The 16,438-nt window shown below is 35.5% G+C and overlaps 1 protein-coding gene across 1 annotated transcript in view; it reads left to right on the top strand.

The window, feature by feature from the left end:
• Positions 1–16,438, top strand: part of DMD (dystrophin) — a 2,022,175-nt gene that overhangs the window by 1,676,494 nt on the left and 329,243 nt on the right. Inside the window, exon 60 of the mRNA XM_081043053.1 lies at positions 3,571–3,717. Within this exon, the coding sequence (XP_080899179.1) occupies positions 3,571–3,717 (147 nt within the window). The remainder of the gene's footprint in view (positions 1–3,570; positions 3,718–16,438) is intronic.

The following is a 16,438-nucleotide window of genomic DNA, read 5'->3' on the forward strand; positions in this document are numbered from 1 at the left end:
TTTAGTGTTTGATCATTTACATATAGATTTATATGTGCACTATTGAAAGCTCTAATATTTGAAATAGAGTCAAACCCAATGTTACATCCACTTAAATGACATGGTACCTGTCTTCACTCTTTACATAGTATGTCCTGTAATTCAGTGTTTAGGGGGCTACCCTTCTTGTTACGGATACTTCTAGGCATTGACAACCTAAAGCAGTGAGCCATCCTCAGGTGGTATGGAGCTGCCACCTGAACCTAGGTCAAATGCCAAAGTGACAACTAACTTGGACACTCTCCTGCCTCCTTTTTCTCTTCTTTTTTTCTACCATAAATTATCTCCTTGTCTTCATTCTCGTGTGCTTAGCGCCCTCACAATGATTTCTTGCTGGCTCAAATTCTTCAGTCTGCTCAAGCCCATCACAATATCTCCCCAAACTGAACCTTCACACCAAATTTTCTCTTTATCAACTGACCCCCCCACAAAGCTCCATTTAGGTTAACAGAAATTTAGACACTCAAATTAAACTAGACAAATGGCTTTTTTTAATCCTTAATTGATGATAATATAAGTAGCAGTAGCAATGGTAGTAAAATAATAGTCATAAAAATATACAATAGATGCTTTTTATCCCAATTCAGTGAAGACCTAGAGTTCAACTGTTAACTGAAAAAGTCAGTTAAATCAGGGAATCATAAAAAATATGTCTTAGACATTTTTTTCTATCTTAAAATAGTCATCAATATTTTAATGTCGTGTGAAGGTGGTTTTTTTTTTTTGTGAGTGTAGATTCACTGATTAGAGTTCTCCATAAATCACATTGGGAATGCAAACTTTTTGATTTCCAGTTTCTTTAATGTAGGCAGAGCCCACCAGGAAACATGAGAAGCATTCTGAATACGGAATCCTTCTAAATTTTTTTTTTCAATTCTTTTATATAAGTTGTCTTGTCCACATCTAATTCAACAATATCTCTTTTTCTTTTTCAAGCAGCTTTCCAGAGTATTTAACCTGATTTTCTTAGGAATAATAACTTGTTTTTTAGACTTCTATTTCTTTGGTTAAGGAAATCTTTGATTAAATTGTGTACTTCAAATACTGACTGGCAAAAACAGGTTTGAAAACACAACCGACAGTGACATGCGCACAACTGTCAACTCAACTAATGAGAGCTGAAGACCATGCATACTGACAGATACCGCTTACATTTCATTTAGAGGATGTCAGAGGCCCCTGTCAAGTGTGTTTCACAGAGAATGAAGACTGTCTAACCTTAAGAGTCTTAAGTGGAGATCAGTTCAGAGAACTTGTACTAAAATTGTTAGATCCGAGGGGATGAAAAGCCACAAGAGCCCATGATGGTGGAGAGAGAGAAAAAGGGGTGGGGAGAGAGAAGAGGAGAAGAAGAAGAGAGGTAGGGAGAGTGAGTGTGGTGATTCATTATGAGTACGGGAACTTATTTTTTTAATCCCCTTCATCCTCAAAACCATTCATGCAGGATTAAAATCTGTGCCCAGGACTTTGGGGAAGGAAGTGAATATCAAAATATTCTAATAGGAGACACTGGAATGTGTAGATTATGTAATCCAAAGAGAGCTGAAATCTAGATATGATTTAACTCAACTTAACGGCTAGGAGCCATGCTAGTGAAGGCAAATTATTAGCATACAGGTTTAACCTGCAGGTTCCACTTGGCTATCCTGACATCTCTGCAATGGTTTCCTGTTTACAGTTCCCACTCATATGATATTTATCTGTGGTTACCAGAAACACATATTATTATCCAGAGCAGAATGGTTCCATTTTCTAATTGTCCTTGTCTAGGTTTCCTCATTGCCATTTAAGAAATCTGTTTTCTACCCTTTCTATTATGCAAAACAAAGTGATTACAGATCGTTTCCTTTTAGAGGTGTGAATTCACGTATATGGGTTTTAACCACCTCTCTCCATGGGCACTTATTCTGATTCTTTTAATCCATATATTTACTTATAAGGAAATGAAATAATAATAGTTACTATCAATCCCTATACAAAGTTTTGGTTTCAGGTTGATTCTGATGACATTCCACTAACATAAGCTTCAATAAAGATGAATAAATCAGATAGGGTTTTTTGCATGTGTGTGGTCAATCAGAAGGGTTTCTTTTGTTTTCCTTTGCTTTTATTTTTATGGATATGTAATTTGCATACCATGAAATTCACCCTTTTAAAGTGTACAATTCTGTGGTGTTTAGTATATTCTCAAGGTTTTGCCGCTATCACCACTGTCTACTTCCAGAATATTTTCATCACTCCCAAAAGAAATTCCAGGATTCTTTAAGACTTTCAATGATCACTTTAACAAAAACTCTAATTTCAACAGAGTGATTATCACAGTGTCTTCTATTAGCTAAGAATCATAGAAGAGTCTTATACTCCATGCAATACCAGTGGTGAGATATTCAGGTTGATTTGATAGAATAACATCATTCTTATTTGGAATGGACATACTGGCTCCTCCCAATTCGGTTTGGAGGGAACCAGAGGGTTATAGATGAGGTCAATGTAAACAGTGCTTTTTTCTCAATATAGTGAACCAGAGAAATAACACCTGCCCAGATCAAGCAAGTCAAAACAGCATATATAGCCAAGTAAATGACGGTGTCCTTGTGCACAGACATTACATTACACAAACTGTTCTCCTAAGTGAGGGAATTTGTCCCTTAGAAATTGTTCATTGGAACATTTGGACATCATGCATCATGTTAAAGATCCATAAATGTCATCTCAATAGGGTAGATATGATGCATGATAATATTCTCCCCATATCTGCATAGGGTTCTTCTGCTCAACAGATTGTCATGATGCATTGCATCAAAGAATCCCAATCTAGTGCTTTAGAGACAGCTGAGAAGCCCCTTGGGAGCCTTCTTAAGTCACTGCTGCAAGGACTGAACTACCAGGAGACCAGGAAGTCATTCTTAGAACTTGACAAAATACCCTCATCTCTAAATGAATCGATTTATTATGTAGTCGGTGCAAAGTATGAATGTAATATTTTATGACCGAGTATATATTTTTATTGTTAAAAAAATCCATTTCTGGTTGTGAGATGAGTAGAATTGAGAATCTAACAGCATTATGTTTGTCCTGTTACTTTGCCAATCCAGAATTTGTTTGGAGGGGTATATAATATAATAGTTAAGACTATTCACTCTGGAGGTAGGCAAATCTGGGTACGTGTCCCAGGTTCCTCAGTTTTGATCCATTGGACTTCAGGCAAAGTTTAACCTCTGTAAGGTTTTCTCATGTGTGAAATGAGAATTCTCCAACTATGAACCTCATAGGGTTCTTGTATAGCGATAAAATCGTGTTATGTATGGAAAGAACTCATCAAAGGATGAGGCACCTAAGAAGTGCTCCATAAATATGAGTTATTATTATTCACTCATTAACAAATGTTTGCTGTTCTATTACCACTATCATAGAGCAAGTGTCACTGACCCTGTACCCCAAACAGAAGAAGACAGCTTGTAGTTCCCAGGTGTCTGTTTCTTTGCCTTAAGTGTTCTCATCTTCCAATTTGCCCTTGACTGTTTCACACAGGCACTTCGGGGAGAAATCGCGCCTCTTAAGGAGAATGTAAGCCACGTCAATGACCTTGCTCGCCAACTCACCACATTGGGCATTCAGCTGTCACCCTATAACCTCAGCACTCTGGAAGACCTGAACACCAGATGGAAGCTTCTGCAGGTAGGCACATCATGAGCTTTGCAGTTCCTTGTTACAATAAAAGTATACACACATAAAGCTTGTTGAGGTGGAACTGTAGAAGTAATTTCTTCATGTGATGTTCACAGTAGTATTTTGTGAGTGTGGGATACTTTACATTCTTTCACAAGCCCCTATATAAATGTTTTCAAACCTATTAATAGTAACTTTTGTAAATGGCTCAAAGTTAGGCTTTACTATATCTTGCAATACACATGGAAGATGATGCTGAATTGTGATAGAAGAACTAAATTACTGGCATGCAATTACCTTGTACTATTATTGCTTGGATTCTTCAAACACCTTGTCCTTCCCTAATTTAAGCAAAACTTGAAGGTAAGACATTCTAAAAGCTTTTAAAGGAAGAAGATCCTATCACAACTTACACAAGTTTTTCATAGCTTTGTATAATAAATACAGGGAATTTAAGTGAGCCCAAGGTTATTTAAACTCTCTGTGCCTTGATTTATCATCTGAAGAAAATGGGGATAGTAAATGTTTCTAAAATATTGTTTTACTATTAGGATGAGTAAGTGAAAATACATGGAAAGTACTTGGAACAGGACTAGTCCCGTGGTAACACCATATAAACTCTAGCTCTTGGTATGGTCGCAGTTATAATTATTACTATTATAGCATACAGATTTTGGAATCAGATTTACTGCATGACCTTGAAGTCACTTGACCCTTCCTTTTGTTAGTTTCCTCATCTCTAACTTCCTGGCTCATAGTAAGAACTCAGAAATACAATGATGGAGGAGGTATGTCTATATATTCCCTACGTGAAAGACATTGCATTAAACCCCAAAATCCTGAACCTGGTTTAACCACAGAATTAGAGAATTGCTTTCTCTCCTTTTCCTATTTCATAAGATGCAGAGTGTATGCCACTAAGGACAGAGAGGAAACTGGGTTTAAAAATATGTTTTTTCAATGTTTTAATAAGAACGAAATGATAAACCAGATTACTTTTCCCGTTGGAAGTCCATCTAGCTAGGGGTATGACTGAAAGTCCTGTTAAAGAATTGCTAGATCTCTAATAAAAACAAGTTCCAAATTCAAGACCTCTTGAGCTTGCATAATTTAATTCTTGTCGTGATGGATAGCCTTGAAATATTTGTATGATAGAATGTTATCAGTGGCATTTACTAAAGCAAGGCAATATAGTTAAGAAATGCATTCCTGTATCTACTTGCTCCGTAGTGGTTAAGTAATATTGAAATCTTATCATTTTCATCCTTAATATGTTTTTCATTTTAAGCATAAATAAGAAAAGTAATAACTGTGCAAGGAAAACCAGTGGCTACATTTGTTCCATTCAAGCACTCTTGAACTATATCTTAACATTTCTTTTAGAGAGCTGAACGCCATATTTGCGTTCAGAATGTACTTCAAGATTTGTGACAGTGGCATGTAAATTTACAAATGAGGCCAAAACATGATGACTGATAGGAAAAATTTTTAAAAATCAGTGCTAAGTGATTCATTATAGCTAGCACTATTTATTTAAATGTAAAATATGAGAAAATATTAATAGCTTAATTTTTATCCATTCTTTAAAATAAGTAAGGACTTGGATATAAATATAAGGACATACATGAAAGGAGACAGTGATCGAGTAAAAAGATCACTGAGTGAATATTGGAAGGCCTAACCTCAAATTGAAACTCAGCTATTATTTGACCATGTTACCTTGGGAAAGCTTACATTTAACCTCTCTCAGTTTCCATCCCCTCATTAGTAAAATAAGTCAGTCCATTTTGCCTAAGGTTACATCAAGTTCAATCCTATGATTCTGATCTGGATTTATGCGGGAAATACACATAGGACAAAATTTAGTTTAGAATGAATGGAGTTATGGCCTCTATTCATAATACAGATGTGGCTTGTTGGAATTATGTTCCTCTTTCTAGAATTCTAACTTTTAAACCGCTCACCCCCAAACCCTCATGTACACAGCCTGCTTATGTTAAACAGTGCAAGCAGTTTGTGGTATAGGCTCTTATTGTGGCAAATTTCTTTTGTTGCTGTTTTTGAACATGACCTTAAGGATATGCTTAAAAGTGTTTTTAGCAGAAAGCTGATAACTCCGAGGCTTTGGTTTGCACATAACTGAGTCAAGTTGATTCCATTCTTTTCTTTGACCATAATTCTAACCACTCTGCTATATTATAAATGTGAGTCCTTGTTTAGAAAGTGAACAAAGCAAGAAAAGAGGTTCACATCAAGCAACTTTACCCCCATTATTGGAAGAACAACTCATATGTCTTGTCAAGAACAATTTACATTTAGAAGAATGTATGTGAGACTAAAGCATGACCCAAGTTCTGTGGAGGGAAGTTTGAATCCACCATCATATAACATCATATTTCTAAAAACTGAAGAATTTAGTCACAGTGCTATGTCAGTTACTAAAATCATGATAAAAAATAAGTACAAATTCATCTTTGCTTCTACCATGTTTCCCCGAAAATAAGACCTAGCCGGACAATCAGCTCTAATGCATCTTTTGGAGCAAAAATTAATACAAGACCCAGTTTTATTTTACTATAATATAAGACTAGGTCTTTAATATAATATGGTATGATATGATATGATATATGATATGATATGATACCAGGTTTTATATTAATTTTTGCTCCAAAAGACACAGTAGAGCTGATTGTCCAGCTAGGTCTTATTTTCAGGGAAACAGGGTATGTCTGTTAAAACAAAGAAAATCAAGAAATAGAGATTGAGAGTAGTGGGAAGGAAGGCAGATATAAACCTAAGAAAAAGAGCCTTAAATTTGGGCAAAATAGTGTGGTTGACGAAATAGAGTTACATACTACCCGGCTGTGTCTACTATCAGAATATCCTGGGTTTAGTTACATGATCCATTGATTTTTACTTTAAAAGACAGCCATGCTGTTCTTTAATCTGTATGTGTTAACATTCAAAATTATATAAACCGGTAAACCATGTAGATATGAACATCAACAGCTGAGTAAGACCCAGTCACAATTTATCTGTACCTAGAAATAGCATGTGTAGAGAGTTCTGTATTTATTTTGAATCCACAGGTAAAAGTACAGAGACATTGGTTTGTCTGTTTGAAACTCTGTGGAAATAAAATCGTATTTTCTCCCTTAGAGTGGACACACTGATATAGATGTTTCTACTAGACCATTTGATAATATGGTTTTTGGCATAGGAAAGCATCATTCCTCGTAGTTACAAAGAGTTTTCATGTACATTATCATTTAATCCTCACATTATGATTCTGTGTTGATTACATAGTATCACTTTTGCCATTTACAAGTAGGAAAACTGAGACTTAGAAACATTAAGTGACAATCAGTCACACAGCTTGTATCAGTCATCATCTGAGTCAGATCTTCTGCACAGCAACTATCATGCCCTTTTTGTTTCTTCTTCTCAAAGTCCTATTAAATGACTTAACGATGTCATATTTTAAAGATATTTTTGGATAACACAGGTATGAAATACTTCATTTTTCATGCTTCCCCTCTTATTCAACTGATTCTCAGGGATATTAACTTTGAAATCTTACTTTTACAAACCAATGGATTAATGAGCCCAGTTCAGTGTACCCCTTAAAATCACACCAGTAGTTTCAAATATAAAATGGTAAACCGTATTCCTCTGCATGGTCTCTACAACTCATAAATTTTACTAGAATCAATCAAAAGTGATTGCAGTGGGTTAGCTCTTAAAGTAGAACCAATGCTAATGCTTGATCCAGTAGAAATGCGTCTCAAAACCAGATGGGAAGAAAATTAAACTGATGATAAACCTTCGGAATTGTGAAGCAATGCACACACATTTTGTGGTATAGTCATGCTCTTTATTCACCACGCACAAGTACGGTGGGGAAGGTTCTACTACAGGTAGCTATTGCTAGGGTATGTTCTAAGCACTTCTCTGCACCAGGAGTAAACCACGAATAGCAACAGAAGCTGCAAACAGACTTTAATATAGAGTGCATCTTCATTGACTGTGGGACATATGGAATGTAATCACTTGAAAAATATTGAATATGAAGACATTTCCAGGCATGAAATTCTTTAAATATGTTTAAGAACAGTATCATGAATTATGTATGTTGTTAAAGGTTTCCTAAGATTCTTCCAAAGTCATGCAGATGGTTATATACTCCATCTTCACATCTCTGTGGTAACTTTCTGTCACAGGGCTCTAGACCCTCATCTTCTGCACACTCCATTCCTTCTTTCATCCTTTCCTTATTCTTTCGTTCAACCAGTGCTGATTGAGCATCTACTGTGTACCAGGCTGACTTTGTAATCATCCTATCTGGTCCGAGGACATGCTCAGCCAAATGCCCTTTAACGCTTACGCCATCTTATGGAAACTACTATGGGTGGATTTTCTTTTATTACTTCCATAATGGCCCGATGTCTCTTCCTTTCTCCATGTTATAAACCAAAAAATGCTGTTATAACAATAATACTGTAAAACTAGTACCTTTTCAGATCTCCTATTTACAAATTCTTCAGTAATTTGATTGGGAATTTGGTCTACATAATCCGATTAGTAAGATCCGTGGAAGTACATGGATCTTCCAGGTCCTTCCACGTCCTATTTAGCTGACCAATAGAAATATTTGCATGGCTTTATTTTTTAAAAACTATGCAAGATTTTTAATGTAAAAAAAACCTAAAATTCCAACAGAGCAGCTTCTGTTCTTTACTTTAGTGAGGTAGGTTTTTGAGGCAGGTATATATCTATGTGTATGTATGTTTGTTCTCATCATCACTGAGCACAGGATTTGATCCTTCAAATGTGTTGACAGATTTTGAACATTTTCCTCACAAGTCTTCTTTTTTATTTTTTGTCCCCTAAGGATCCTCTACATATCATTTTGCATTATGGGTTCCCTTCTAGGCAGGGAGCCTAGGTGACCTGTGCCATCTGCTCTTACAAATAACATGGACCCAGTGGTTACCAGAGGGTAAAGGGGGAGGGAGGTAGTAGATGAGGGTCAGAGGGATCAAATATATGGTGATGGAAGGAGAACTGACTCTGGGTGGTGAGCACACAATATGAGATATAGATGATGTAATACAGAATTGTACACCTGAAATCTATGTGGCTTTATTAACTATTGTCACCCCAATAAACTTTAATTAAAAAAATAACATGCACCTATTATTAATCGAGGGTGAGGAGAGGACATCGAATTTCACTTCAGTTTTGCTAACGATTGGTTCTGCAATTGTCTGCTTACCCTGTCCTTCTTTGACTTTAATAAGACCAAAAACGATTCTGCTCGTAGTTAGACCACGGAACTCAGGAGAAAATGATGAGTCTGAGGCCATTCTCAAAGGAAATATTTTCCTACATCAGTGATTCTCAAATGTTAGTGTGCATCAGCATCACCTGGAAAACTTATTAAAACACAGATCACCGGGCCCCACTTGCAGAGTTCCTGATTCGGTAGGTCAGGGGTGGGGCTTGAGATCCTGCATTTCTAACAGGTTCCCAAGTGAGGCTCGTGCTGATGCTCCAGGGACCACACTTTGAGAGGCTTTGAGAGCCATTGTCCTACATTAAGCCCTTGCTGTTACAGCCAGTTTTAAAAGATGATAGATATAGATATAGGTAGAGATAGAGATAGAGATAGAGATAGAGATAGAGATAGAGATAGAGATAGAGATAGAGATAGAGATATCTAGATATATCTAGATATAGATATATAGATATAGATATATCTAGATAGAGATAGATATATCTAGATGTAGATATAGATAGATATAGATATAGATATATAGATATAGATACTATATCTATATGTATATCTAGATATATCTAGATATCTATATCTATATCTATCTATATCTGTATCTATATCTATATCTATATCTATATCTATATCTATATATAAAACTTCTGTGGGACACTTTGAGAGGTATCGAGTCAGACTGTGAAAAAATAAGTGTAATGCCATGCAGAAAGTCCTGTTTTAGAGGAGTGTTATAGAGCCACGGGAACATCGAGACCCAAGTACATAACTTGGGTCTTTCTTGTCTTTCTTGTCTTTGATGCAGAAAGAGGAAAGTGAGGGGAAACTCTTGGTAGATTCCTAGTAACACAATTTGCCACTATATGGATTTATAAGTCCATCAATGTCAATATTGACAAATATAATTAACCTAATGTAAAAATAGATTTGTATTTACTATATTGCAAGTCCCATGGTTTAGAACTATGCTGTCCGGTATGGAAGCTGCATGTGGATACCAAGTGCTGGAATATAGCCAGTCCAAACTGAGGTGTGTTATAAGTGTGATATATACATCCGGTTTCAAGGACTTCGTGCAAAAAAAAAAGAATGTGAAATATCTCTTTAATAATTTTATATTGATTACATGTTGCAGTGATAATATTTTTATGTATTTGGTTAAGTAAAACTATATCATTATACTTAATTGCACCCATTTCTTTTTTATGATTTTCCAAACTTGAGTGTTTTTTTTGAAAATGAACAATGTGAGCCTGTCACTTCAAGTGAAACAACTGACAGTGTTTGTTTCTTTTTACTTTTTTAATTTCTACTAGAAAATTTTAAATGGCATATGCAGTTCACATTAATTAGATTTCTCTTGCATAGTATTAGTCTAGAACATAGTTCTCAAAACCTAGCATGGATAAGATTCAGCTGCAGAGCTTGTGAAAACATTCCCCAAGATTCAGTAGGTATTACAGGAAGCCTGTGATTCTCCATTTCTATCAAGCTCCCAGGAGATGAAGTTGATCTATAAAAATTAGTTCCCAAAGTATGAATCATAGTTTTACAGGGAGATCTACACATATGTTTTTGTATCAGGCATTGTTTGTAACTTGAATACAAAGTTGTCTTGCCCATATACCACTATTTTTCACAAATAAGCAAATGCAGTTGTGTTACTAAACTCATGCCGATTTTTATCAGCTGGTCGCTTTTTCTCAAATACCGTAGCAGATATTAAGTAGTGTTTCTGTCATGTAGGGATCCTCTCATTCTTAGAATGTTAAGAAGGGATTCACAGGTTTGAAAAGATTGGAAGCCAGTATCCAAAAATATTGTAGTAATATAGGAAAAGGTACTCTTTACCACATTCTCAACTGTGGTAGTTCGTATAAAGAGATTTCAACTATAACATCTAGTTTGATGTGCCCACTGGAAGGAGTTTTTAAAAAGCTGAAGGAAAGGGAAAAGAACAAAGAGGAAAGAAGAATGTGTTTGTTTTAGAAAAGGTTAGGTCACAAAAGGATTTGTTGATATCAGGGATAGAATGACCCGTGGAAAAAGGACAATCAAGTTCTAGGAAAAACATCTTTTCAGTAAGGAGAAAACAATCATTTATGCTTAACCTTGGCTCTGTTTAAAAAGAAAGTGACGCAGGTCCTTTAAAGATTTGAAGGAATGTGTAAATCTAAATGCCTGGGATAGTTACAGGCCTTACAACACGCTGAGGTCATGGTGTACTGTCAAGCTTTGGGACATTTTCCTCAGTCAGTGTGGTTTCCAGTGTTTTTACAGCTAATTTCACTTTATTCAAAAGGAATGATACTGAAATTGCCTAGGTAACCTTGAAAGTAACATGGTCCAAACATTCCCAAGTCTGTCCTCCTCACCCTAGAGAAGAATAGTCTAGTTTACGAGGACATTCTCTAATTTTTAAAAAAGGCATCAGGATGTGTGGGACCATAGGGAGAAAAATTAATGATGTAGGGAGCGTGACCAGAAAAAAATATATATGAGGTACAAAATGAGAATGAAGCTAGTCGGAGTCAAAGAAATATGTATTTGTTGAAGAGAATAAAAGGCATATTAATTTTTTCAGAGAGTTTATAAAGTGAATGAAAATCATTATGAAGTATTAGTTGGATGACCTGATTGCTGGATCTTTATGCACTGCTTAATTTCTGATTTGTTTTAATCAAGATCTATTTTTACTAGTTCTGAAGCTAGCTACTATGGTAATCTATATAAGTGTTTTATTGTTGTTTTCATTTTTTATTAAATTTATTGGGGTGACAATGGTTAGTAAAGTTACCTAGGTTTCAAGTGCACAATTCTGTAATACGTCATCTATATATATCACATGTGTGTTCACCACCCAAAGTCAAATCTCCTTCTATTACTGTATACTTGACCCCCTTTACCCTCTGATTATTGTTTTTAAAAATGTAATATGTTCCTGTGAAATGTGTTTAAAGAGCAATTTTATGTATGTATGTATTTCATTTCTGGATCTCTCTAATTCCTTTTTAGAAATACCCATAAAATTATGAGTATTTAAAATTGCCACCATACTCATGTTTTCTTTTCCTTCTCCTTTATTCTGCAACTGACATTTGCCCTTCCCTCAAATTTCTCACTGCTTTATTCTTTATCCTTTTAAGTGTCCTTCGCCCACCAGTCTGACCTCTCTCCTTCGCAGCAGCCTGACCCCGCCCCACCCTTTCTTTTACTTTTGTTTGCTCTGCTTGTTTTCTTCTTTGCTTTTCCCACTGTCCTGCTGCGTGTGAAACACTCCGCCAGCAGCTGCTCACATTTCCCATGCTACGTCATGCACAGTATTCAAAGAGCTGCTGTTCTCACATTTTCCCCAGAAGGACTCCCCCCTCCGCCTTCCCTGAACATTCCTCTAGAAATAACCCCTCTTCAGACCATATGAAAAGCTGAATGGTAAAGCCAACTCTATAAGTAGGACTGGAAACTGGCTTATGAAATTCAGACATGCCATTTTTAAAGGTCAGTCCCACGGGTTGAATTTTAAATTACTATAGTTTATCTTAATATTTCTTTATTCTTCTCAATTCTATACTGTCCTTAAAATAATTATCATTATGATATAAATTCTCCCCTCAATGAATATATTCATTCATTCCAAAAGTAGATGATATGTGGACGCAAAATATAATAAATTAGAAAATGATTATATTAGAAATACAGCGTTTTTACACTGGGCCATACTTTATTGGGCCAGGGCAGTTACACAGTATAGATTTGAGAAGAATCGATTTTACTGAGTGTTATGCATTACTGAAATTAAGAAGGAGCACTTATCCGTCACTTCCTGTGTGTCGTTCATTATTCTAAGCACTTTTACATGTACTAACACTTTTAAGCGTCCTAGTCACCCTATGAGGTAGATAGGATTTTTACCCCCATTTTATAGACAGGATCTTTATCCTTATTTTATAGATGAAGAAATGAGGAACCAAGAGTTTGGGGGGCTTGCCTGAGGTCACACAGCTGGTAAGGGAGAGCCAGGATTTGACCCCAGGCTGTTTGGCTGGGGAATCTGTCAGAACTACTATCTATAATACAATACCCCCTCTCTCATACAAAGTTAGATTGACATGACAATATTTCCTCTTCATTTACAATCCAGTGCTTTAACCAAAAAGTATATTCCTCCTCACATTTATTAATTTGTCAGCAATCACCTGCATCAAGATTTTAGGAAATGCAGATTTAAAGTAGGATGATTATATGAATCTCAGACCACCATCCCAGGGATAGCCTGTTTCACCCAGAGTCGGAATCATTTGCAGATTAAAATGGAGAATCTCATCTCTAGGACTAGGAAGGCTTAATCATCAAACTCTTCCTAAAGTGAGCAAAAATATTCCTTCATTCAATAAGTATCTTTCTGGTACCTACCATCTGCCGGACTCTGTTAGATAATATGGGTGCAGTCATGGAAAAACCAGACACAGTCTGCCCTCATGGAGGTTATAGTTTCTTAAGAAGATAGACATTAATTAAAAAAAAACCCTCATATAATAATTACAAGTTGTGTGACGTGATAAAAGAAAAGGCAGGGCATATAGTGAGGGACCTACGTGTGTGTGTGCGCGTGTTGCGGTGAGAGGCAGGAGAGGCTGATCAGGAAAGTTCCCCAGAGAAAGTAGCCTTCCAGGCAACACCTAAAAGGGTGAAAACAAGTTAACTAAGTGACTTTTCTATTCCTCTGAAGCTTTTATTTTAAATGGCCCGAAGCTTGGGACTAACAAACTAAACAGAGTAATAATCTTCCAGTATGTAAATTTAATAAGCAGAAATCATTTGAATTAATGGACTACAGAGTTAACATATAATTAAGTCACATCAAAGGAAGGTTTTCTAGCTTTCTCTTTCACGGACAGCATCCTGTTTGCTTTCTTCACAGCACCTAGGAAAATCCATAGCTGTGTGTTTGTTGGCTTATTTATTAAAAGTCTATCTCCTCAACCTGAATGTCAGCTCCATGAGGGCAGAGGCCCTAAATACCCTATCTATTGGCCCTTGGCAGTATCTTTTACATAGTAGACATTCAATGAATATTTCTCAGCTTTCTGAATGTATGAAATTAAGCAAAAATGTTTTTGAAAACTGTAAAGTAAGCAGAAAGTTATACCATAGAGGAAAAATCAGGAAACAAAACTATCATTTCTGAAGAAACCGTATTCATGTACTGATCTGTGGATTAATAACATTAAGCAATGCTTAAATAATTTTCCAAAAATTTAAAAAAGAAAAATAACTGATCAAAAATTAACATGCAAAAAAATGCAAAAAAAAATTAATATGCATCCTTTACGGTGAACATGGTTTATTTGTATTCTAGATGTTTATCAACAATTAATGATTTGTGTGCTCTGACAACATGGAATATATTTAACGTTACCTTTGAAGGAAAATGAGATAAAATGGATTCCCTTTGCCCTTTTTTGATTTGAGGTGTAATTGACCTATAACATTATATTCATTTCAGATGTACAGTGTAATGATTCGATATTTGTATATATTGTGAAATGATCACCACAATGTCTAGTTAATATCCATTCACCATACCTAGTGACAATTTTTTTTCTTGTGATGAGAACTTTCTTAGCAACTTTCAAAAATACAATACAGTATTAGTAACTAAAGTCACCATGTTATACATTACATCCCCATGACTTATTTTATAGCTGAAAGTATGTACCTTTTTGATCCCCTCCACACATTTCACCCACTGCCTGCCCCTGACAACCACCAATCTGTTCTCTGTATCTATAAGCTCTTTATGGGGGGGGGAGTTTGTTTTTATTTTTAAATTCCACATGTAAGTGAAATCATACAGAATTTACCTTTCTCTGTCTGACTTACTCACTTAACATAATGTCTTCTAGGGCCATCCATGTTGCAAATGGCAAAATTTCATTCTTTTATGTATGAATAGTATTCTATTTTTATATGTATCACATTTTCTTCATCCATTCATTCATTGATGGACACTCAGGTTGTTTCCATATCTTGGCTATTGTATATAATTCTGCAATGAACATGGGGGTGCAGATATTTTTTTGAATTCGTGTTTTCATGCTTTCTCCCTTTTTATAACAGATTTTTTGATGTATAATTAACACATACATTTAAAATGTACAATTTGATGTTTGATAGGTATATACCTGAGAAACCATTACCATAGTCAAACTAGTGAACATATCCATACTCCCCAAAAGTTTCTTCACATCCCTCCAAACAACCACTGATCTCCTTTCTATCACTGTAGATGAATTTACATTTTCTAATTTTATATAGATGGGATGTACAGTACACACTCTTTTTTGGTCTCATTTCTTTTATTCAGCATAATTATCTTGAGATTGATCCACATTGTTATATGTATCAATAGTTAATTTCTGTTTATTGCTGTATGGAAATACTCCAATTTGTTTATTCATTCACCTTTCAGTGTACTTTTGGGTTGTCTCCAGTTTGGGACTATTACAAAGAAAGCTGCTATGAACATTCATGTACGCATCATCGAACAGACTTGTGTTTTCACTTCTCTTGAGTAAATGCCTAGGAGACAGATAGCTATATAGTAGGAGTGTACGTCACTTATTAAGAAGCTATCAAATTGTTTTCCAAAGCAGTTCCACATTTCACGTTCCCACAAGAAGTGTATGAGTGTTCCAGTTCCTTCATATCATCCCTAAAAATTGATATGGTCAATCTTTTAAATTTTAGCCATTTCAATAAGTATGTAGTGGTATCTCTTTGTGGTTTTAATTTGCATTTGTTTAATGATCAATGATGTAGCCATTCCAGCTTTCTTGTGATTAGTGCTACATGGTATAACTTTTTTCATCCTTTTACTTTTATCCTATTTGTGTCTTTATATTTAATGTGCTTTTCGTAGGTAGCATATAATTGGATTTTGCTTTTTAAAAATCCAATCTGACAATCTCTTTTAATTGAGGATATTTAGACCATTTATATTTAATGTGATTATTGATATGATTAGGTGTTAACCTGTCATCGGGCTATTTATTGTTTTTATTTTGTCCCATCTGTTCTTTGTTTGCTTGTTCTTGTCTGTCTTCATTTAGGCTAACTGGAATTAATGAATCCATTCTATCTCCTATGTTGGCGTATTAACTGTAACTCTTTGTTATACGTTTAGTGGTTGCTTTAGGGTTTATAGTATACATCTTTAACTTATCACAGTGAACCCTCAAGTGGTATTAGACTACTTCACATATGGTATAAGAACCTTTTGATAATATATTTCTATTTCTCCCTTCTAAACCATGTGCTATTGCTTGATTCTTTGGGATCTTTTAAGATTAGGTAGGAATAGACTAACACTCAGTCTAGGGTGAATTATTCCCCACTACTGAGGCGAGACCCTGCTGTGTACTCTACCCAATGTCCTGT

This window comes from Rhinolophus hipposideros (assembly GCF_964194185.1).
Source record: "Rhinolophus hipposideros genome assembly, chromosome: X".
In the NCBI taxonomy this organism is placed as follows: Eukaryota; Metazoa; Chordata; class Mammalia; order Chiroptera; family Rhinolophidae; genus Rhinolophus; species Rhinolophus hipposideros.